Raw genomic sequence first — 25005 nt, forward strand, 5'->3', positions numbered from 1 at the left:
CACAATCGGAAGTCAAAACCCAGCCAATACCAAAGTTGGAGGATCATTTTGTTAGAAATGAAGCTGGGGCTGATAGCAATAGTATTATCCATAAGCTTCCGCATGATCTTGATCGTGTTTTGGTCTCTGTTGGTGCATTGAATTCGCTAAACTTATTGTTTCAGTTTCAGGTCTAATTTAAGGCAATTGCGCTATTTGGGAATGCAATCCTTAGCTTCAAAGCAATCTGCATGATTTCTATGGGCAAAGCATAACTAGCAAAGAATTATTTGAACTTCTTTGGTTGCATCAACCCTGTCAATCTCTGTACTATGACTTACTGCAGTTCTACCACAACCGGATCTGAAATTTGATCGTTTTTTATTTCATATGTAAGTAGACAAGAAGATTATTCTGATTATTTACTCATTATTGACTTTGCCCCACAAGTTGTTTTAGGTTGCTAATCTCCTTGGCTTATTATCTTTGGCTTAGAACTTCCCTACTCGTTTAACAATTCACTCTAGATAGTAAATCTTAGCAACTGGTATCGGGTTAACTTTGGCTTAGAACTTCCCTACTCGTTTAACAATTCACTCTAGATAGTAAATCTTAGCAACTGGTATCGGGTTAACTTCTTACATGTAGAGGATCCACATTTATGAAATGAAATGGTGGCAAGAGAGCAATCAATTCTGAGGAATATTATTTACTATGAAATTAACATTCCCATCTCTTGCATCACATTTTCAGATCAATGCTATAAATGCAGTTTTAAAATGTTCTATTTCATATTTGCCTTAGTTGAATTAGTTCAAGAGAAGAAACAAGTCTTGCCTGGAAATCTCTAGAAGTTGGACAGATTATTTGTTCTCCCTAGAGACCAAATGGATTTCATCAAACAAAAAGGTTTATCCAGCTCAGGAAGATCATACTTTGCAGGTTAGAGTTGACCCTAGTCAAATTTGACATGTTTTAGCAAGTCCTACATTACGTTTCAATGATTAGAATGAGAATTATAAGTACTAGCAGTAAGCAGATTACAGAGTTAACATAATATTTGCATCAATGATCAGTGTATGTTGAAAACCTCAAATACCTCATGAATTGTATTCTTTCAGATAATACCTCATAAACATCTAAAAAAAGAGAACGATGTCGAAATAAAGTACATGAAATAGGCATGGTTCTCGACTCTTACCAGAGCAAAGAGCCATATATATTCCCATCAGTCTCCATGGGTTATGATGAGTAATAGTGACGGCAATCAGCATGTCTTCAACGCTGCATCATTCAAGGAACGTCAAGAAATATTAAGTCGCAAACCAACATCTTTCTTCTTCAGAAATAAGTAAATACTGCATATGTCACTAAAGCTATTATAGGATAACAAAAGACGATAACCAAGCACCAAAATCACTAGAATTACTGACGAGGGTTTCTATCAACGCATGCACGGGATGAGAAACCCTAATGCTAGCCACCGAACCTGACACAGCACGACAGTGGCATCCATTATCCAAAATTTGTCACCATCTCCACCTGGTTCAAGCGCAGGACTTCCTCCGTAGCGTCGTTGCATAGAGAGAGTCGAGACCGGGCGAGTGGATTCGTCCGTTCTCGGCCGGAGCTCTGCGCTTGCTTTTGTAGCACGCCGCGGTAGGGGGTCTCTTCTTGGGCGATGCAGGGGCAGAGTTCAAGGGCAAGGTGCTCTCCTGGGAGAGAGGGCGAAGAGGGCTTCGAGATCGGGCGGGTGGAAGTACCCGTACTTGGGCGGGGCTCTCCTCTTGCCGGACGCCGCGGCAGGGACCTTCTTCTTGGGCGGCGGGGGGCAGCGAGTCCCCGCCGGGTTCCGACCCTCTTGCCGCTCCATTTTCATCGTCTTCATCCACCATTCTCTCTCTCTCTCTCTCTCTCTCTTGCAATCGAATGAAGGAGAAGGGCGAGAAGTTTTCAAACAAGGGTTAAGAGGGGAGGGCGTTTTATAGGGAAAGAAAAGAGAACGGCGTCGTGGCGTGCGATGGAAGCCAACCGAGTGGGAAACGAATCAACTCGGCGAAACGAATAATGAACTGATAGGTCGGGCGGGAATTGGATCGGCAGGAAGGCGGGAAAATTACCGCTTAACTCGCGGTTTCTACTTGAAATCATAGCAGGTTTAGAATGATCTCCGTGCCACGTACTACCGCCCGTTGAGTCACCCTTCCCCTTCTTCTGGGACAGGGTGGGACTCTTGCCGTCCACTTAATGATCGGGTATGGGTAGAAAAGGGTGGAAAAAAGTTTCTGCTTGTTTAATGAAGTCATCTTACTTTCAGACATGGTGGGTGCCATGTCAGCGAAGCGGAGGAAGCCTCGAACCGGGAAGACAGGCGTGGGGCCCGCTGGTCGCTGAGGGATACGCTAGGTCGGTCGGTGTGGTCAGTGGGACGTTGGTGGGTTGTATCGTGTCGGCTGAGTGTTCTCCCGATAGATGACTAATTATTAGTTATCTTAGTATTTAAATTTTTTATTTTAAAAAATTATATTTACTCCTTTTATAATTAATTATGAAAGTAAAACATTTAGATTTATTTATCCTAACACCATCGATTTTACTAACAAAAATTAAAAAAAAATATAAATAAAAAATAATTTTAACGTTTCGTCGATAGTAACAAACGACGACATCGTTAGGAGCTGAGAGCGGCTGTTGTGGATAATCAGAGTGACAATAAAAAATGAAGGCCGCTTGACAATTGCATCAACAATAAGTATGATGATGTACTTAGCGTCGAATTTAGGGACCCATATTTTTCTACCGTTATAAGATGCATCTATTGAGAGCTCAATAACGCTTGCCTACTAGCCTTCCAGAGCCTCCCTTCCCCATCAATGACAATCATAATGAATATAACTCCTTCGATAAGACCCCATCTCTCCTTTTTCATATTCATACCAGAATTGATGTGATAGTGGGGGTGAGCAACAAGAGCTCCAACAACTTTAGCTTCGGGTCGAGTGATCCACCCAACGAATCCTCGACGATATGACCATCATCTTCGCTGTAGACACCATGGTAGCCACCATCATCTGCGTCGACACCAACGCTTGTCAAGTGGTGAAAGAGTTATCGATATAAATGTCGAGCGACCATTTTGCTACTAGACATTTATGTTGACACCGCGACGATCACCACCATTTGCATCAAAACTAATGCAGTTGTCAAGCGACACCACTCTGCATTTGTATTGATGTTGACATGGTTGATGAGCGACACCGCTCTATATTTGCGTCAGCGTTGATGTAGTTATCAAGCAACAAAAGGAGTATTTCACATCAGTAGATATTTTGTCGCTCAGCAACTATGCTAGTGTTGATGCATATAGTGATGGTTGTCAAGGCATCTACAATGAAAACGGTGGTCATCTCGTTGTTGACCGATTGAGCAAATTGCTCGACTCAAAGTCAAGGTCGTCGAAGCTCTTGCCACTCTCTCTATTGTCATTTCAATTTCGACATTGACATGAAAAAGGGGGATGTGAGGGTTGTTGAAGGAGGAGTTATATTCACCGTGGTTGTCATCGACTAAGAAGGGAAGTATTGGAAGGTTGGCAAGTGAGCGATTATCGAGCTCCCAACATATGTATCCGATGACGGTAAAAAAATATGACGCTGAGTATACTATCGTGCTCGTCGTCGATATAGTTGCCGAGAAGCTCTCATCTCTCGTCATTCCTCTTCTAATCTACAATAGCTACCCGAGCCTTAGCAACGTCATTATTTGTCATCATCGATATCATTCATCACCACCAATCGAAACATTAAAGTTATCTTTTTGACTTTTATTTTCATATATTGATAAAACTAACAAGGTTAGAGTAAATAAACTTAGATATTTCAATTTCATAACTAATGAGATATCAATATAATTTTAAAAAATATACAAATTAAAATATTAAATATAATTATTTACAGCAATAATCCCTCGATAGAAGATAATATAAACACACGTGAAAATAATGAGGCCAAATGCACCCGTCTATGGAATAAGAAGGACATGCCCCATTAGTTGAGAACCGAGGACATGGATGGGCACATTGTACATATAGATCTCTACCAACCAACAGAGATCCGATGATTCATGCGATTTAGCGAAACAATGAGACATAGAGAAAGGAGACGACATAGCGAAACGAACCCAAATTAGAATGTCCTTGAGCCCTAGAGACAACCAGAAGGGAACAAACAGGTTGGGTCCATCTCCTCAATTGTCAATCCAACAATGTGTCAAACATCTAGAGTAATTGAATTTGTTGTTAGATACAAATGTTATTATCTAATAAATTAGCCAAAGGTGAGATAAATTAACTTTTATTAATTGAATTAAGTGAAAAATATATGACGAATGAGGATCACCAAATCGCCATATTATTTATACAATATGAAACTGAGTCAACGATGGTCCCAGTCAACGAAGAAAACATTTCATCTTCTCACAAAAATGACAGCACAACAAAAAGAAATCATAAGATGTCGATCAAGAGCACCCAAATTAGTCAAACGGCCGATCCGCCAAGATTAGCATTTGGGAAGATCCGACGGTGGAGGTGGCAGCGTCTGGTTCGGCAGTCTTCCATTCAAGACCAGCCATGCCATCCTCAACCCCCAACTCATGTGAGCCTCAATGTGACAGTGCATGAACCACACACCTGCAGGTGATTAGAAGCCAAAGCAATCAGGTGAGACACCGAACAGTGTCGCGTACCAATTCGATCAAGAGAACATGCATTCTGGTAAACACAGACCTGGATTGTCGGCCAAGAATCTGATGGCCACCCAACCGCCGGCCGTAACGCCGATGGTGTTCCTCTCCACCGGATCCACCAGGTTAAACTTGGCGGGGTCGTTCACTGGATCGTAGTTGCCGAACCCTTGCCCGACGACGAAGAAGTTGTAGCCATGGAGGTGTAGCGGGTGGCTCTCCGCCCCTAGAACGCTGGTGTCCTGCATCACCAACTCGACGCTGGTGTTGAACGGAAGCACCACCAACTTGGTCCCATTGCTCACCATCGTGTTGTTCGGCGGAGCTCCGGTGTAGTTGAACGGCATCAGGGGGACGACAGGGAAGTCCGGGGTGTAGACGCCGCTGGACTTCCCGGTGAAGTGTGCCTGGAGGAGAGCCGTCGTGGGCGACACGAACGAGATGTTGTTGACGGCGGCGGCGAACATGGTGCCGTTGGGCCCTTGGCACGTCTGGTTCTTCGGGCACGGTCTCGTCCCGAGCCCAACCGTGAAGAAGAAGCGTCGGTCCACGGTTTGCGGCACGTTCGCCGGAAACAGAGCTGTTGCCAGACTACGTAACTTGCCGGTGAAGTTTGTGGCGGAAGAAGTGTCATTGAATGCTGGAAGGGTCGGCTTGTAGAGCGGGAGGTTCTTGTCAAAGCCGGCGGCGGATGAACTGTAGGGCTTTCGGTACTCGAGCACGGCGGCGACCGTGGAGTTGTCGAACGTGCCGGATCCAGTGGCGTAAGGCCTGGCCATCATGAAGAAGGTGGCGCTGGGGTAAGTAGGCTTGGCATGGAGGAGGACGTTGGTCGTCTGGCCCGGTGATATCACGATAGTCTCGGTGTCTAAGGGCTTCACGTAGACGGCATCGACTTCGATGACGGTGACAGAATGGTTGGCGATACTGAAGAAGAGCTCGTCATTGACTGCAGCGTTGATCAGGCGAAGGAGGTACGTCTTTCCTGGCTTCACCTTGAGCTTAAATGTATCTGCAATGACGAAACGTCCATGTTGTCAGCACGCGCAACTCTTTGGACGCAGGCAAATCTCTGTTCGCCTTCGCAGCTGTACCTTTAGCCGAACAGTTGTACAGGGGACCTGGGAGGCCATTGATCGTGTAGGCATCTGAAACATTAGGGCCGCCGCCGGTCTGAAGTGCCTGGCTGATGATGGCCTCTGTGTCAGCCTTCCACCACTCACCTGCATCCACAACAAGCCGCCGCCAAGTTTACATCAAAGCGAAGACAACGCCAACCGGTGCAACAATAGAAAAGGTCGGCACCGAAGATGATGGGGACTTCTTTGTAGGGTTTGGCGAACGGGTAGGGAACGCCATGCTTGGGGAGGATGATGATGGGGCCGTAGAGGGTGGCCCTCAGCCATGAAACGTGGGCGTGCCAGAAGAGGGTCCCTCTCTGTCCCACCATCGTGAAGTTGTAGACGTAGTTGTGCCCTGTCTGAATCGGGCACTGGGTCACGTACGCCGGCCCATCCGCCCACCCGCTCCGCAGCTGCCGGACGCCATGCCTGTCCTCAAAGCATCAGCTGCCGTCCATTTCGCAACCCGGTGCCAACTACTAAACATGATCAAGGACACCATACATACCAATGAATGGTGACGTTGTGCGGTACATGGTTGGACACCTTGACGACGACGCGGTCGCCTTCTCTGGCCACGATCCTCGGCCCCGGGAACTCCCCGTTGACGGTCAAGATGCTCTTTGTGGCGCAGAGCCTGCTCACATTTGCCATTCGTATCTGCAAACCAGGCTCTCATTAGTTTAACAACGATGGAAGTTCCACTGCAATGTGCGCATGTATCGGATTACACATCTAACTTTCAGGTAGGCAATGAAGAAGAACTCACGTCGAAGCTGTAGTGCCTGGTCGTGCCAGCATGCTCGGCTCGTACATCATATGGAAACGCAAACGCAACCATGGATGACAAGAACAAGGCTCCCATGAGAACTGAGGAAGCCATCCCTGTATCTGTGGCGATACAAGAGAGAAATGGTAAGACTTATGGTGCCACGAGAAGTAGAGAGATGTATTTATATGTTTTATGACATGTTTGGTGAATGAGGTTAGCTTTAGATTGTAGGCAAAGAAGACACATATACCATTATCTTTGACACTGTTGGCCTTCTCCTTCGAACTACCACCATGAAAATTATCAGAAAAATATTGACGGTATGTTCTCCATGCAAAAGTGTGATACAAGCATACAACCATCATTCTTAGATATCAAGCGATCACCCTCTACAGTCGACATGCATGTTGTCCTTTGATGTCCTGTCACTGCACAGATGGAGAGGAAACCTAAAATTGTAGGTGAATTGGGGGAGTAGGTAGTGAAGTTCTTCTTCTTCTCCTGTTTCTCCTTTTTGTGCTTCCTTCTTTGTGTTCCAAAGAGAGAGAGAGGGATGTTTGACCCAATTCACTTCACAAAGGCATCCCAAGGTACAGATAATGGAATGTATGGTAGGTTTGAAGTTTGATTGAAAATTATATGCTAGCTAAAAGTGAATCATATTCATGAAAGGTCCACATAAAAGCAATTGTCATGCACTAAATGCATCCTTCATTTTTGCCTCCAATTCAAGCATCTCATAATGTTGACTCTCGGAGTCGGTATTGATGTAGAAAAAAAATCAGCTTTCCTTTTACTAAAATATGTTGAGAATAGAAGAAACAATATCTTAATATCCCAATTATTTGGGATCATCGACATGGATCGTTTCCTGTCTTAGTACTATTTTTGTTGATGGGTGGATCCCAAAATTGTCTGTATCGTATAATAATAAAAAATAAATATGTAATAAAGCTTTTGTGATTTGATAAGATCATTGGACTCCCTAACTTATGGAAAGAAAGACAAACACAAAAATGATGGAAGAAGAACTTGATCAAGATGAAAGACATCCATTAAATCAGATAAACATGCTGGTTTGATTTTGATTACAGAGTGCTAATTGCTTTTTACAGACAATAATCCAACTAACAGATGAATAAACTATGAAGTTAACATCCCTGTTTTAGAGTGACAACAATCTAAAGAAGAATCGTATGTTTCTACAAAGAATGATCCTAAGGACAACAACATAATCTACATCCCTAATCCTATAGGTCGCATCTCCATCGGCCCAAAGCCCTTCTGCTTCAATCTTCTTCCACCTATGGCAATACAACAAAGCTTGTTCTTGTTAGCTCTGCGTGTGTTTATTAGAGACACATCAAGAGTTTGGCATGCAGCTTACCATCGTTCTAAACGTGACACCAACTCGTATCGCACCATGATAACGCTTATCTTCGAGGACAACCCTGTACTTGGTTGGTGGTAGTTCTGCAATCCCCTTCTCCATCCCCGAAGCAATCACTTCCCCCACATGAATCCTACATCAATTACAGAGCACCATCAGTTCGAGGGAATCGCGTTGAGGAGCTCGAGTTTTTGTTGTTTCCCATGAAAGCAAAAACTTACGTTGCGTGTCCAATGAAGTCGTCAGCTGTGACGGTGTCATAGTCCATGATTTTGAGTGTGAGCTTGTGTTGACTGGGATTGTTGATTGCTGAGGAGTACACAGGGAACTTTAATGTCTGATTCCAGATAGGATTCCTTCCTTGATCTGCACCAACAATTAGAGAAGAAAGATGGTGATGACGATGCGGCAAAGTCTCTTCCTCTGAGATCCATCAGAAATGACACACACGGAAAATTAACAGCTTGATGCCATATATGTACATAAAATTCTGCTCGGTTTGGGAGATCGGTGCTTACTTCGAGCAATTCTGCTCTTGCGCTCTTGATCCCTGTACTGAATCACCACATAAGGATCTATCTTCCCTGTGGAAATCAATCTCATGTCAATCACCGGATCGAGTTTGAAAGAGGAGGCAAAGGAAGTAGCTTGTGTTTGTGAAGTGCAGCCACCGATGACTCACCTATAACGTCAGCTCCTGCTAGTCCCTTGGCATCAACCAGCAACACCTCCAACTCTCCTTTGCTCATCTCTCTCTGTTTGGATCTATGTTGGTCTGTTTGGTTTTGTGTCTCTCCTCCTCTTCCTCGGCGTATATATAGATCTTCTTTGGAAGAAGGAGTCAAACGTTGATCCTGTCGTCGATGGAAACGCAGAAAGAGTACCAGCTGACCATTGCAACACGCATGGAGGTCTTCTCTTCATTTGCTGCTCTTATTTCAATATAGTTTCAGACTTACAAGATTCCAACAACTCGTAACTCTCTAATCTGACTATAACCTTTTAATTAATTTGAAGTTTCAAAAGCGAATTCGAACTCCATCCTCGAGACTCAGTCTCCTGCTGAAGTCTTCACGAAGACCAAGTCAACAGATAGCAATGACAAGATCAATTATGCTGCTCAACTCTTTATGGAGACAAGCCAACGGATGGAAACGACAGGATCGAGCATTCACCAGGACGAAGGAGACGTCTCTGACCAATCGTAAATGATGATGACTCCTTATCATCATTTAGCACGTCAGTTCAACACCAATTCAATTGAAGAACATAAGTTTATGGATCAATCTCAAAAGTTGACTCCATATCATGTAAGATATAATATTTAAAATACCAATCTAAGTCAAACTAATCATGGTTTATATATATATATATATATATATATATATATATATATATATATATATATATATATATATATATATATATATATATATATATATATATATATATATATATATATATATATATATATATATATAGCAAAATGAGGTTTGCTAATAGCAATCTTCTTGTTTTATTAATTCCATGATTTTTTTCTATTGAGAAAGGAGGTTTCTACCTACAAGAAAGATAGTAGGAGACTCTACTAGCATCATCACGTGGCCATTTGACCAGAGGGCAGTCAGCACAAAGTAGTACTTTCTCCTGGCTCAATGTCATTGTCAAAGTCAACATGCTGATGTACTGATGTCATCCATCTTTATCATGAACTCGCAACACCATACGTTCATTACACCTATAATATCATTGTTTGCAGGCAATCCAACCGAGAGGTTCACAAACTATATATTGCACAGTCTTGCATGCTTTAGATTAGGAAGCAGCTAAAGAAGAATCAAATCACTAGCTTGTTTCCAATCCTTCAACAAGTTTTCTTGGAAACTTGACAAAGATTAAAGCACCCTAAGAACAACAACATCGATCGCAATTTACGTATCAACATCCGCCAAAACCCTTCTGCTTCAATTTTCTTCCACCTACGGCAATACAACAAAGGTTGTTCTTGGTAGCTCTGCATGTATTTAGAGATAGATAGTACGAAGAGTAACTCTTGCATGCTGCTACTTACCTGTGTTGTAAACCTGACACCAACTTCTATCTCACCACAGTAACTCTCATCTTCAAGAACAACCCTGTACTTGGCTGGTTCTAGTTCAGCAAACCCCTCTTCCGTGCCCAAAGCAATCACATTTCCCAGATGAACCCTGCATTACAAGACACCGTCAGTTCAAGGTAGGAAGAAGAGTTGGATCCTTCGGTGTTTCCCATGACGGCAAAAAAGCTTACGTTGCCTGTCCAATGAAGTCATCTTCTGTGTAGGTGTCAGCGTCCATGATTCTGAGTATGAGCTTGTGTTGAATGGGATTGTCCACTGGTGAGGAGGACACCGGGAATGCGAATGTCTCATTCCATACGGGATCCCCACCTTGATCTGCACCACAAAAGCCTCATGTTAGAGAGGAAATGGAGATTGCAAAGCCTCTTCTGCTGCAGAGAATCGTGCTTACCATGAGCGGTTCTGCTCTTAAGCTCATGATTGTTGTACTGAATCACCACATAAGGACTTATACTGCCTGTGACAATTGATCACATATCAATCATTGTATCGAGTACTGAATCACCACAAAAGAAGAAGGTTGTGTTTCCGAAGTGCAGCCATTGACTCACCTACATAGTCAGCTCCTTTTAGTCCGGTGGCATCAACCAGAAACACTTTCAGCTCTCCTGTGCTCATCCCTCTCTCTCTCTCTCTCTCTCTCTCTCTCTATATATATATATATGTGTTTGGGTGTTTGCGTGCGTATATTCTATCTGAAAGAGACAGAGATCATGTCACAAACATGCATGTTGAGTTGAGTAAAAATATTCAAAAAATCATAAAAATAATATCTACTATTTATAAAAATAAATTTAAATTATTTTATATTAATATTTTAATATAAAATGATAACATATCAATTTATTATGAACCTCATGTATCGAATAAATGATAAAAAATATACAAGACATCTAAATGATATACATAAGTGTCAAGTAACAAAGATAGACATTGAATACTCAATTATGTACTCTCCTAATAGTAGATAGGGTAGCATTGCTCGGATGTGTTACACTTAATAATGATATAGAAATTATTTAGTCTTAATTCTTCAAGTAAATCATCTTATTAATACTCATAATTATTCATTTATATTTATTCATTTGTTTATGCATGAGATGCTTTGTTCAATCCTTTAAATATCATAAAATATATTAAATCTATTAATATAATATAATTTCATATTTAACTAAATTAATATGATCATATTCGATATCAAAATCTGTAAATAAATAATATCTCAAAGTAAACACAACATGGATTTAATATAAACACATAAAAGATTATTGAAATTAAAAATAAAATTTTCAATTAAAAAAAAACATACTTATACTCAGAGTGTCTTCGATCCTCGTTCGTCTCGCTTCCAAACTCTACGAGAAATAAGAAAGACATAGTCACTTTAAATAGGAAGAGACGAGCCCTCTCCACAAAGGTAAGAAAATATTTTATATTCATAATTATTATTTTTTATTTTATTTAATATCCCTACTAAAATATCTTCTACAATGATAGAAGCTTGAATATTTATTTCATAAATCATATCACAGATTATAAACCTAAAAATTAAATCGTGAAGAAAATTAAGGATTTTTTTTTTATTTAGGAAAGAGGACAAAAATCACACCGATTTCATGTATGGGAACATATGGACTGTTCATCAGTCCTACTCTTACAAGTCTTCAACCACTGAAACCTTTGTAGCTGGAAATAATTTTCCAATGTGGATTGGATTGCAGTCCTTTTAGAAAACAAAAATCTTTTTTGTTATCCTTAATTTTTTTTATAATTTTAAAAACTTTATATATTTCATAACCCAATATAAAAGATTTATATAATCACCCTAAAATACATTACATTAATTATTTTAATATATATATTTATTATTTTTTAAGATTTTTTATTCAATAATTAATAGTTAATTTGATTTCTCCTTCTATAAATATTTAATACATTTAAAAAAGGTGAAGGTTGACCTCTTCAACCTATCTTACATTTTGACTTCTCCGTACCATCCATGAGTTACTTTAGTTATATTAACTTGCACTTTAGGATTTTTTTTTTCCCTTTAGTTTTACCTCTTATCCAAATCAGAATCCAATAAAGACTTAAAGATTCAATTGCCATTCTGAATTTGACACTACCAACCCGTGCCTTGAGCAACTTTCTCTCTCTACGTTTTAGGGATGTTTATTATGCAAATGGTAGCTATGATTCAAAGTTTGCAGACAATAATACTCCAATTCTGGTCCTCGTCTCACCTTCTAGTTTTGCTTGAGATTGAAATTAGATTGGGAATGATCAAAGAAAAAGATTGAAAGGTGAGATGAGGAAGTCGCGTGTGTTCAATGTTACATAAAAGAAGGTTCCTTGTGTTCTTTGTTCTTATATTTGTTCTGATATTTGGAGTGACGATTGGACCAAGCCAAAAATAGTTATTTCTTATAGATCAATCTTGAAAGTTGACTCCATATCACGTAAGATATAAGATTTAAAATAAAGTCTAAGTCAAATTAATTATGATATATATATATATATATATATATATATATATATATATTCAAACTTATGATAGAGTTTGTTTTAGGAAATTCTTATTTGATAGCCCTTTTTGCTATTTAGAAATTTATTATAAGAATTTTTAATATTTCTATGATAACTAGAATGATTGAATTGATTTTGAGATAGCCTCTAGTCCTTATTGAATTGGTATAAAATCATTAATCCAAATGTAAAACTAATTGGATCCAGTCATGTCAAATGAGATTGAACCAACCAATCATCGTAAACATAAATAAAATTAAATAAATAAAATAATAAAATATCATAAAATCTATTAAAATTATTAATTTAACATGATTTCATGTTCAACTAAATTAAATAAGGGAGGTGAGCCCTCTCCCAAAAAAAGTAAGAACATATTTTAGTTTTTATAATTAATTAATTTATGAATTTTAGTAACCTTACTAAAATATCTCATAGAAAGATAGAAGCTTAAATATTTATTTCTTAAATCATAATAACATATTAGGGAATCTAACAATTAAGTCATGGGAGAAAATTAATAAAAAATATTTAGGAAAGAGGACAAGAATCATATCGATTACATCCATGGTAACATAGGAATTGTCATGAGCCCTAGGCTTCTATAAGAACTACGATAATTGGCTGAGGAGGATTTGGTTGTGGAGTAATTGATGGTGGATTTGGGTATTGGAAGAAGAGGATATAGTGCTGATCCTAATTTTTCTAATGAGATTTAATATGATTTCTTTGAAATATTTTATGAGGTCCTCTTAATGTCAATCTATTATGATAAATTATGATTGTCCAGGTGACTCAGATCAATCATGATCCTTTCCCAATAATATCTCAAGTCGATTAGAAGCGAGAACATTTAATCTTTGGTCGAGATCCTTTTAAATCTATGTTGAAGACATACCTAATAAAACTCCTTGATTTTTATAGTATGATAGTTAACCAAAAAACTTGGAAATATTAGTAAAAATCAAAAATGAAGATTCGAGGGGATGACCTAAACTCTCCGTGTATTATCGTGCATTTAATTACGTGCTAAATTCAAACATCCCTCTTTAATGTTATGCCAAAGGGATCATATACCACAAAGGAGTTGACAACATTGTTGAAGATATAAACAACTTGGTATAATCTTCCCTTATCACATCTCAAATTGATTCCCCCATGTTTGAACATTATAGTTAGAGAGGTTTATATTACTATCAGATTCTATCTATAATTTACCATAAAAGGGTCATGAAGTGCATCCTATTTTCAGAAAATACTCTTATTTTTTGTGTTCGAACATTTTCTATACAATCATGCATTTATATAGTGATCAAGTTTCCATAAAAGCATTTTCTGGCACACCCAAAAATTTCAGACCATTTTCAGAGACCGGAAGGAGTTTATATGTACAATTAATTAGGTATTTTGGATGTGTCAACATCTTCATAAATTTTGGTGCAAGGTCATAAAGAAGGGGCATCATCTGCACACTTTGTGACGATAAACACAACAGGTTTCTCTGGCATTCCAACCAGTTATTAAGAATTATAAGGAGAGAGAGAGATCACCAATCTACCAAATCTTCTACTCAGGCTTCCCTCTGTATCAAGCAGAAGAAAAAACAGATAAAGTCTTCAACCTTCCAAGGCCAGATGAGAGAGATCACCAATCTGCCAAATCTTTTACTCAGACTTCATTCTGTATCAAACAGCGGAAAAAACAGATAAAATCTTCAACCTTCCAAGGCCAGATAAGACTCTTACCTACACTAGCAAAAGGAACAAGAAGAGTCAGTGGCTAGTTTGTTATCAGCAAATAACCAGATCATACTTACCGTTTAGCAGAAATCTTCAATTGAGTTGTAAAATGGATGCAGACAAGGAGGTCACTATGGATGGTTGAAGAGGATCTCATTAACACAGACCGGTAAAATTGGAGATTGTTGTTTACCGAATAGAAATATCCATAATCAATTTATGAACGCTTCCAGTACAGTATAATATAAAATGTAAAACTGAAAATTCAGTAACAGGTTAAAGTAAACAAACAGAATTATACATTGAAGATGCAATCTCTAATCTCAATAGGGAGGTATATGTGTTGATCAAAATATGCATCAATCAAAACAAAGCAAGGTTCCAAAAAGTACTTACAACTTGTGCATCAGCTCATGGCCATCTCTACATTTTCTGTCCTTGCACTTGACAAAGCCTCCATGAGTCCTCTCCTATATGATTGGAAGGACATTTCTGGATTTAAAAATAGAACTGCTGTCCACAGCCATTTTAAGGGGATTGGCATTACCATCACAATTAGTTTTCTCAAATGCAAAATCAAGCTTCTTCTCAACAGATTTGATAATTGCAGTTCTTCTGGACCTCAACCTGTATGGAGGAGAAACATTCAAGTTCTTCCCATTGAATAATAAGGCCCCTCTACTACAAGGACTCGTACTGAATTTTGACTCTGAGGTGTTGATTGTCTCCACATTATCAGAACTGTCCAGAAATTTTGCCCTACTTTTCTGTGAAGTACTATCAGAAGCAAGGGATGCTTCTGCATTCCTTTTTGTCCTCATGAAGATAGAGGGAGTGTGTGGGTAACTTCTAGCTGCATTTATTAATATGGATTTCACACAGAAAACTCCATTATTACTGGTTACAGAGGGAGGAGTCAGATAACCATTGGACTGTTTCACAATCACCGAGCAGTGTGATTGTTGCGTAGAGTCATATGAGGTGAAGAGAGCAGAATCTTTGGAGTGGCAAACATCTTCTGGCAGAGGTGGCTTACAAAAGAGAGCACCAAGGAGACTAGGAGCTGCCGGGTGCAATGATGGTGCAGATGTATCATTCAATTGATCATTCTCACCTGTGTTACTACATTCTGCCGACTCTGTTCCCAAATCAGATATAGTGCAGATATCAGATAGCGGAGTGAGCATACTGCTTTCAACAGTAGAATTATTAACAGCTTCAGCATTATATTCTTGAACTGTTGACAGTTCCAACCAATTTTTTTGATCTTCCAATCTACATAGTCCAGTAGGCAGACCAGAATACGTGGAACTGGCTGATCCAACTAATTCCTTTGAGCCATTAAGCATCTTAGGTTTTACAACTTTTGGAAGCTTACCAGTTTCCAAAAAGAAATCTAACTTTTTCTTTAAGGAACAATTCCAGTGATTCTTAATTGAGTTGTGAGTCCTAGCCACAAAGATAATGATCAGAAAATTACAACAAACCTTGAAGTGCTAGCAAATGAAAGCCAGACATTAACAAGGTTCTCCTGAAAGAGAGGCAGTATTGCATGATATGTAATACTAGGTGTATAAGATTGCTAATTAAATTTATTCACATTATCCAGTGTCTAGAAATAGAAACAAATATGCCTATAGAAAAAAGCCTAACATGGATGAGATACCACAAATATAGTAAAAGAACTATTTAATTCGAGGAAAAGGTATGAGAACAATAGGATTAGCATTACACAGTAATCAGTTAAACTTGACGACTTTTTGCAAGAAGTTGAGAGAATAAGATTAATTTAAGTTAATTCAACATGTCAACATGTCAACATGGATCGAAAGTTACCATGCTAGTAAGGTCTAGGCACACACGACACTACTTAGTGTCAAAGGTCTAGGCACGACACTACTTAGGCACACACGACACTACTTAGGTCTAGGCACACACAACTCGTATGTGACACATGAAACTATGCTGCCATCCTTTGTGCTCTACTGATATCTTATGTGCATGATAAATGGCACAAAAGGACTAGCATGACAATCTACCCTCGTAATACTCTATATTTGATAACTCAAATAGAGAACAATATTATGGTACTTTATAAACAACACAAAGCATTATCAAGAAAAGAAAAGCAATTCCTGAATTATTTAAATATTAATATTAATGAAACTGATTCTATTGCGTTAAACATAAGCATGTCAGATGAGAATCAAATACCTTCCAGGTAAGACCTTTGCAATTTCTGCCCATTTATTACCACGTATATGATGGGCATTCAAGAGGGCAAGTTCTTCCTCTTCAGTCCAAGCATCTTTATTTATCGTAGGATTTAAATGATTATGCCACCTAAAAGAGGTTAAAAGATGTTCTTTTAGAAGGATGTTAAAGACCATAAGTTCTGTTTTATCAAGCATAATACTGAACACTTATCATGAAATGGTAGAATTTATAGATTAAGTTCTCGCTGTACATCCTAAAGAACTTATAGGTGGCAGGTAATAGGAATCAAAAGCATAAAGTCCATTAATCATATAATTTTATTTTCAGAAATGTAAGGGACTGCCCGTGGTGTTGATTCTTTAATAAAGATAACTGACAGTGAACATGGAACATCAGGAAAAAAAAGAAAAAGCTTGTCAAACCATAATTGAAGCAAGCATTCAACTCAAATTTTACAGTTACATTAAATCATATGACATAAGTAGATTCTTGAAACCAATTGCATTGTATCTGTACAAAGATGACCAAACATCATATTACAGCTTCCTAAGAGTTGGTTTCCCAGGGCTGATTATCCATCATACAAAATATGAATTAAAAGAAGTTGAGAGTGCAAAAAACATTGACGAACGCATTCTCCTCCGTGGATAGCATTTCGTACCATATCTGCAGATAGACTTGACTGACATGATAAGTGTATTTAACGAGTACAATTTTTCCTTCATTTTCTACAGTGGCAAATTGACAAACAATAGTTTATAGTTTATACTAGGAAAAGGCAGGACAAACAAAAGGTCCTTCCCTGAAAACTTTGTCTTATTCTTCTATATAGAAGACAGGAAAGATTGGTTCACCTGGCTTTTTATCCTAGGAAAAATCGGGTAAGTTCCAGCAAATCTAATTTCCAGGTGTACTATTATTTATTTGTCCCCTGACTTGAAAAGCAAAAAAACTTTTTAAATTTATAGAAAGGATCTCCTTAGGGGTTCCATGGGGACTTTAAAAAACCAGCAAGGATTGAACTGTTATCAACTTTCTATATATGATGATATACAGAAAGTCTAAGGGGAAAAGAATAACAAAGTATTTTTCCGTATAACTCAAAACTAATTATTGGGAATGCTTTTTCAGTAATCACAGAGTAAACGATCTGAACTTACCTCTCCCAACATTGCTTCCCAATTCGACCAGGAAGAGAGTTTGCAATGACAGACCATTTTTTTGGCCCATACTTTGCTACAAGACTTGTGAGTTTCTCATCTTCCTGTAATCATGAGGGAACATATAAGTGTCTTGAAGTATTAATGTTCTAAAGATACACCAATGACCAAACTTATAAATAAAGTTAGAGCTAAACCTCTGGGTTCCATGGACCTTTAATAAGTTCAGGATTGAGAACTTTTTGCCACCGATGAAGACATTGAACTTCCGTTCTATCAGGAAAAGATTCAGCTGGACAGGTAGAAATCAACAGCATAAATCTCACATATAACATATAACATCAGTACTACAGGATTGAAAGTAAATTCTTGAAAACTTGCAGATTGTTATCGGGGGTCCTAAATTTTTTTGTGTTCATAATTTGAACTTCAAAGGCTATTGCAACAACTACAATACAAAATAATAACTTGGGGCACCATGCAAGACGATCTAGCACAAAACATAAAGACACCACTATAGGAGAAATCACGTCATGTTTTAGCATGTGCAAGCACCTGAAATTAAAAAAAAAAAATCTAAAATGGAAAATGACAAATATTTCATACAGAGGAATCACTTTGATTTTCTAGAGTATTTTAACCAACCAGGCCCTGGTCTAATGGCTGGTTCTCTTATTCCTGTTGAAGAGGGGCCTGGTTAGAACAAATAAGGTGGGGAGCTTTATGCAAAAATCCCTATATCTGAACAGCAAATGTATTCATGCTGGTATTTCCTTTTTGTTGTGATAAAGCAGCAAAGGCCCTGCAGAACCGTGTTTTCATTTTGAAGTTGGATATTCATCATCAGTGTTGTTTACTAGTTTCTAGTTGCACCTATAGAATTTACACTAGGCATCTAGTTTTCTGATATTCAGAATGTTCAGAAAGTTTCGTCTTATAATGTTCTTTTTATGCCAAACTCCACAAAGCTCCATTCAAAGACTTGTAATGCTTCTTTGATGGGATGTAGTCTGCAGAATCCATGTCAAATCTATTAGGATATCATGTAGGGGCCTGGTTAGAACAAATAAGGTGGGGAGCTTTATGCAAAAATCCTTATATCTGAACAGCAAATGTATTCATGCTGGTATTTCCTTTTTGTTGTGATAAAGCAGCAAAGGCCCTGCAGAACCGTGTTTTCATTTTGAAGTTGGATATTCTTCATCAGTGTTGTTTACTAGTTTCTAGTTGCACCTATAGAATTTACACTAGGCATCTAGTTTTCTGATATTCAGAATGTTCAGAAAGTTTCGTCTTATAATGTTCTTTTTATGCCAAACTCCACAAAGCTCCATTCAAAGACTTGTAATGCTTCTTTGATGGGATGTAGTCTGCAGAATCCATGTCAAATCTATTAGGATATCATGTAGGGTCCTGGTGACCTCCATCTACAACCCATGTTAACAACTGCAGTCTCATGTGAACGAGGTTTAGGCCCACTAACAAGTGTGCACCACAATAGCATGTGTCAGCTCACCATTAGATCATCACTCTCCTAATTTGTCCATCAGAGTGGTCACTCTGCTAGAGAAATTTTTGGCACCAATCTAGCCCTACTTCTGCAAGCAGCCACATCATTAATTGAAACTTGCAACAGAACACTTGATTTGTAGAATCTGATGGCAACATGATTATAACACTTCTAATGCCCACCAAATTACTCATAAGCATCCAACTATTTTATGATCCCTTCAGTATATAGTTGCCTTCCAATTTTGCTGTCCAACACCTTGGGTTTTCATTGTATACTTAAAAGATATTAACCTTTCACTGTTACATACATACATACATACACATACTGAAGGGATTTAAAGATATTAACAATGTATATGTGTATATATATATATATATACATACACACACACACACACACACACATATATATATATATATATATATATATATGTATATGTATGTATGTATATATATATATATATATATATATATGTATATATATATATACATTTATATATACATATACATATATATATATATATACATATATACATATATATACATATATATATATATATATATATATTTGTATATATATGTATATATATATTGTATGGAGAGAAGAAACTAATAATGACCATATTGGTTTATGGGTCGTTAATTACAAACAAGAAATATCATGGCACCACCATACCTATTTTCTTCCAACATCTTCCTTTGTAAGCTTCAACAGCTTTCCGTAATGTCTCATCCTATCCAAATTAAATAAAAGTTATCAGAAATTCGGAACTATATATAAATAGCATGAAAATATGAGAAAACATTCATTCACATGTTCTTTAGATTAATTATAGCACAAAAGCATCGAGCTTTAATTTAAAAGGCCTAATCCAAAGGCAATAAAGGTGGAGGCACAATTAATAGAACTCAAGCACCGCAGAACCTTTTGCAATTCTGGAGATATAAGGACATTTCCTCTTAAATTGATTACTTTCTGGTCAGATTTTCCTTCCAATGTTCTAAAAAATAAAAGAGATAGAAAAATAGGCATATTCCTCTAAAGCCAGACACTATTATACCAATTGAAAAAAAATATATAAATGTTACTTGGAACTTTTTCTTCCCCTTTACAAATTATATTGGACCCATGTCCAAAATTCAAACACTAATCAAAGCTTTTTCTGATATTTTAAAAATTCAGCATATAGATGAAACAACACTGGGTCATGTTTTATTCTAAAGGTTTATATCTGCTTATGTCACAATATTAGATTTACATAATGATATGTGACTCATTGAGACTCATTAAAAAATTCTTCTTTATCTATATACGCATATACAAATTTAGTCTCCATGCTACTCAGGTTAATATGAGTTCGAATGCCATAGACATGTCAACAGGTTGACATCATGAACCAGTTTTAGCATCCATTTGGGCTTGAAACAAAATCGAATACTTGGTAATTCTAGAGCCTTGCAGAATAGCATATTTTAGTCAAACTTAGTAAAGATGGCAAATTGGTAGGCCTGAATCAGATGACAATTCAAATATATTTAATTGAAATTCTAACTAGCCTGTGATTCTTAAACAAAGATATGGTAGAACTCATGAATAATGATAAGCCACTTACATCCTGCGGTGTCCAACCACTCTTAGCTCGCCTTGTAGGACCACTAGTTCTCCTAAATATAACATAAAATAAAAATGTTAGAAATAAGTTAGTAAACATAGTTTTCAAAATGATGATTTGATACAAATATCCTTATTGAAGATTAAATCATCAAAATAAAAAAAAACCCTCAAAAGAGAATTGCAATTTCCCAACAAAAGAAAGATATGTAAAACAAGAATGAAATCTAGAAAGGTGAGCAAAATCCAGGACCTGCATAAAAACACAATCTACTCACCATTGGATATGTATCAATTGACTGTTCAAAATTCATCTTCTGCACTACTCAAACAAAATAGTAATTACAAATTACCTCTGAAAATTACATCACAAAATAATGCTTTTTTTCTTCTAGAAACATTTTCCATTTGAAGGTTTTTTTACCTCAAACATTCTTATTTCTTCAAGAAACATTTTCATCACAATAAACTATGGAAATCACTAGCAGATGCACCCTGCTAACACAGTTGATTATGCTCCTCGGAATTAGATAAACTTCACCCAGCTTGAATGACGCACACATCCAGCTCTGAAATCACAATGACTTGTGATCCAGAAGAAATGTTCCAACCATAGTATGCAAGTAGTTATTATGAAAATGCATATTATAAAATAAAGAAGTTCTATTTCAACTGAATTACCGTAAAGATAATTTCTTCCTGCGTATTTCTGAAATGCAGATGCATTGCTATTTCAAACCCTATAGGAACTATTAGAATTCACAAAATATATTACAAAAATAGGAACCAAAACTAAAAATGAATAATTGACCTTTATTAACTCTATCTGCATTACCTATGGAACGTACAAAGAAACTATCTTTCACCCAGGAGAGAACCCAACTTTAACGGAAACAAGAGATACATACATGAAGACACGTAGCACTATACAAGTCCCCTAGATCAAATTCACCAAGAGTCGAGAAGTACCTCCTCGACGGCAAAGATGTCGGTGGACTAGAAACGGCAGGCGACACCCTAGACAAACCAAACCTTCCCTCCGACAGGGATGAGATTGAGGCTACAGCTGATTGCTTGTTCTCAACACAACTCTGCTGTATCTTCATCTCTGCGCGAACAAGCCATCATATATTAGACTAAACCCAAAGAATCCTCTATAAACCCAAAATCATATCAAAAACCACATCACCAATGGTTCCGGTGGCCAAGTCCCCAACATGAAGCAACAGTAGACCCCGCTCAATCCAGCACCGACGGCATCAGCAGAAATCGAATCAAATACTAGAGTCTGGAACCGACAAAAGGAGAACAAGACCGGGAAAGATCAACGATACCGCAGCAAAAGAACAATCCAAAGCGGTGCGAGAGGAGATCAAGCAGACAAAATCGCTAAAACAATGGAGTCCGCTACAGCGTGAGCGGGAGAAGAGCTAGAGATCGGATTCGAAACCTTCGAGTCGAGGGAGCACGAGGGATTCCCGACTCGCGAGGGCTTTCGACACCGAAGCCTCGCTCGCTGAACCGAAAGGGAAGGGAGGGGGGGGGGAGGAAAGGGTAATCAACGCGGTGACGGTGCCGTTAGGTGTGGCCTTGTATGGATAGGAGTTTAGGTAACCGAAGCTGACGGACGGAGTCGTTACCGTTGGCGAGCGCAAAGTTTGAACGTCAGACGGCACTCTCCTACGCTCTCACGCTATTTTGTGGAGGGGATCGGGTGGCGATTGTGGTCCGTCAGATCCTTCGCGGGTTTGTAGAGGCCGTCGGATTTGGTGAGAGGGACGCGGAACAGTGCTTGCTTTGGATTCGGTGTCAAAAAATTAGGGAGCTCAATTGGCATGCATTGGGTTTGTTGTCTGTGGTTAGATTGGATTAGATACAGCGAGATTGATGCAGCTACAAAATAATAATTTACAAAACTAACCCAAACATTGATTAAATGAATATATATATATATATATATATATATATATATATATATATATATATATATATATCTCCAAAGTTAGAAGTCTTCCCGTAGATATTTGGTACAGTTTTAAGACATTAAAACTAGTATAATTATTGTTATGACTATAATAGTACAACTATTATAATAGTTTTAAAAAGATTTTTCCTATATTAATCTTTCCTATTCAAATGAAAAAAATAATTACTTCAGTATTTGACGGCACCACCTGTAAAACTATTACAATCCACTTTATGTATTGCTATCTATAATTTTGTTAGGTCAAAAAAGTGATGAGAAACTAAGTATTTATAGACAAGATAAAAACAATATGTTAATTATGCTATATATAGGGGGCACTTCTCTATGTATGATTTGCATTCCACATAAACGAGGATAATATTGGATTCGATTTTGCGTCAAAATCGGTCAACGTTCTTACGAGGACCGCATTAAACGTAGGGAAATTAGATATACAAACGCCAGATTTTAGTTTGACACTTAGATGGCCATCAGTTTCTTCCGCTTCTCTTCCTCTCCTTCTAAAGGAGCACATTAATATAAAACAGGAGTGGATTTATCATATACACCGTGCTTAAATAGACATGAACTCTCGCCACCACCACCTTCTTATGGCCCTGCCATCCCGCCCTCCGATGGCGCCACCGCCTCTGCAACCTTGCAAACTCTATGCTGACATCCTCAGTCTCTTCGTCCTCATCCTGTTCTCCTCCGCATCCTCTGTCTCCGGGCTCTCCATCGGCGTGAACTACGGCACCATCGCCGACAACCTTCCCCCGCCGCCCCAGGTCGCCGCCTTCCTCAAGGACCACACCATCATCGACCGCATCAAGCTTTACGATGCCAACCCCGACATCATCCGCGCATTCGCTGGCACCCCCATCTCTGTCACCATCACCGCCCCCAACGGCGAAATCCCCTCCTTCGCCAGCTCTCGCGAGGCGGCCGACGCCTGGGTAGCCGCCAACGTGGCCCCGTTCGTCCCCGCCACACGCATCACCCTCGTCCTCGTCGGAAACGAGATCCTCAATACCGGAGACGCTGGCCTCATGGAACGCCTCGTCCCCGCGATGGTGTCGCTCTCTGGCGCCCTCTCCGCGGCCGGTTTCCACAGGATCCGGGTCAGCACGCCGCACTCCATGGGGATCCTCTCTTCCTCTGACCCACCGTCGTCCGGCAGGTTCATCAGAGGCTACGACCGGTCGGTCTTTGCCCCGATGCTGGCCTTCCACCGTAAGACGCGGACTCCCTTCATGGTGAACCCCTACCCCTACTTCAACTACAACCCGGCGTCGCTCGCCTACACGCAATTCAGGCCCAACAGGGGAAAGCGCGACCGGGTGACGGGAATCACGTACACGAACATGTTCGACGCGCAGCTGGACGCGGTGCACTCGGCCATGGAGAAGCTGGGCTACGGCGATGTGGCGATCGCGGTGGGGGAGACGGGTTGGCCCACGGTGGCGGACAACAACCAGTTCGGGGTAAGCCCGGCGGACGCCCTGGCCTACAACGGTAACCTGATAAAGCACGTGAACTCCGGGCGTGGGACGCCGCTGATGCCGAACCGGACAATCGAGACGTACATCTTCGCGCTGTTCAACGAGGACTTGAAGCCCGGGCCACTGGCCGAGCGGAACTTTGGGTTGTTTAAGCCCGACCTCACGCCACTATACGACTCGGGGGTGATGCAGACGGGGCCAGGGGGAGAGGCGGGGAGGAGCCATAGGAAGAGGGGGAGAGGGAGGGGGAGGGGGAGGGGGAGGGCGGGAAGAGGAACGGGAAACAAGTGGTGCGTGCCGAAGAGCGACGCCGGTGACGCGGCTCTTCAGGCGAACATAAATTACGTGTGCAGCAGCGGGAAGGTGGACTGCAAACCGATCCAGGACGGCGGGGCGTGCTTCTCGCCCAACTCCCTGCACTCCCACGCCGCATACGCCATGAACGCCTTCTACAAGGCGGCCGGGCAGCACGAGTTCGACTGCGACTTCTCCGGCAGCGCCATCATCACCACCACTGATCCCAGTAAGACGCATCCAAAACCCTTAAGGATCACATCTCATTAAATGCTACAACATAACCATTCTTCCTGATGCTCGACAGGCTACGGGACTTGCAAGTATATGTAGCTCAAGCAAGCTCAGAAGCA

General features: G+C 39.5%; 5 protein-coding genes across 26 annotated transcripts; 1 reads left to right on the forward strand and 4 right to left on the reverse strand.

Annotated features, from left to right (window-relative positions):
* Window positions 1-4336: 4336 nt before the first annotated feature.
* On the reverse strand, window positions 4337-6750 carry LOC135613427 (laccase-4-like). The gene is made up of 6 exons (XM_065110457.1): window positions 6613-6750; window positions 6352-6503; window positions 6028-6272; window positions 5817-5945; window positions 4766-5734; window positions 4337-4669 (listed from the first exon to the last, which is right to left on the reverse strand). Exons 1-6 carry the CDS (start codon window positions 6724-6726, stop codon window positions 4539-4541), a joined length of 1740 nt encoding a protein of 579 aa, XP_064966529.1. The 5' UTR covers window positions 6727-6750; the 3' UTR covers window positions 4337-4538.
* Window positions 6751-7653: 903 nt separating this feature from the next.
* Window positions 7654-8786, reverse strand: LOC103986997 (elicitor-responsive protein 1). The gene is made up of 5 exons (XM_009405167.3): window positions 8688-8786; window positions 8524-8589; window positions 8227-8371; window positions 8003-8138; window positions 7654-7919 (listed from the first exon to the last, which is right to left on the reverse strand). Exons 1-5 carry the CDS (start codon window positions 8752-8754, stop codon window positions 7905-7907), a joined length of 429 nt encoding a protein of 142 aa, XP_009403442.2. The 5' UTR covers window positions 8755-8786; the 3' UTR covers window positions 7654-7904.
* Window positions 8787-9850: 1064 nt separating this feature from the next.
* On the reverse strand, window positions 9851-10742 carry LOC103988239 (elicitor-responsive protein 1-like). Its single transcript, XM_065110692.1, has 5 exons — window positions 10676-10742; window positions 10516-10581; window positions 10295-10439; window positions 10077-10212; window positions 9851-9910 (listed from the first exon to the last, which is right to left on the reverse strand). Exons 1-5 carry the CDS (start codon window positions 10740-10742, stop codon window positions 9851-9853), a joined length of 474 nt encoding a protein of 157 aa, XP_064966764.1.
* Window positions 10743-14028: 3286 nt separating this feature from the next.
* On the reverse strand, window positions 14029-22443 carry LOC135585833 (transcription factor MYB3R-3-like). Of its 22 annotated transcripts, none has more exons than XR_010487521.1 (12): window positions 22341-22443; window positions 22080-22178; window positions 21860-21998; window positions 20892-20943; window positions 19955-20012; window positions 17964-18058; window positions 17767-17870; window positions 16604-16732; window positions 14937-15838; window positions 14786-14859; window positions 14467-14520; window positions 14029-14302 (listed from the first exon to the last, which is right to left on the reverse strand). XR_010487521.1 is itself a non-coding variant. In XM_065111704.1 (11 exons), the coding sequence occupies exons 3-10, from the start codon at window positions 21994-21996 to the stop codon at window positions 14813-14815; spliced, it is 1524 nt and encodes a 507-aa protein (XP_064967776.1). In that variant the 5' UTR covers window positions 21997-21998; window positions 22080-22178; window positions 22341-22443; the 3' UTR covers window positions 14029-14330; window positions 14786-14812. The 22 variants fall into 22 exon arrangements, 10 of the variants coding, with proteins under 10 accessions (XP_064967776.1, XP_064967775.1, XP_064967774.1 ...); XR_010487520.1 differs by having other exon boundaries at window positions 14029-14330; XR_010487519.1 differs by having other exon boundaries at window positions 14029-14395.
* A 1046-nt stretch (window positions 22444-23489) lies between these two features.
* Window positions 23490-24985, forward strand: LOC103988240 (glucan endo-1,3-beta-glucosidase-like). Its single transcript, XM_009406794.3, has 2 exons — window positions 23490-24881; window positions 24960-24985. The coding sequence occupies exons 1-2, from the start codon at window positions 23492-23494 to the stop codon at window positions 24983-24985; spliced, it is 1416 nt and encodes a 471-aa protein (XP_009405069.2). The 5' UTR covers window positions 23490-23491.
* Window positions 24986-25005: the final 20 nt, after the last annotated feature.

The sequence above is a fragment of the Musa acuminata genome, chromosome BXJ2-6, assembly GCF_036884655.1.
Source record: "Musa acuminata AAA Group cultivar baxijiao chromosome BXJ2-6, Cavendish_Baxijiao_AAA, whole genome shotgun sequence".
Lineage (NCBI taxonomy): Eukaryota > Viridiplantae > Streptophyta > Magnoliopsida > Zingiberales > Musaceae > Musa > Musa acuminata.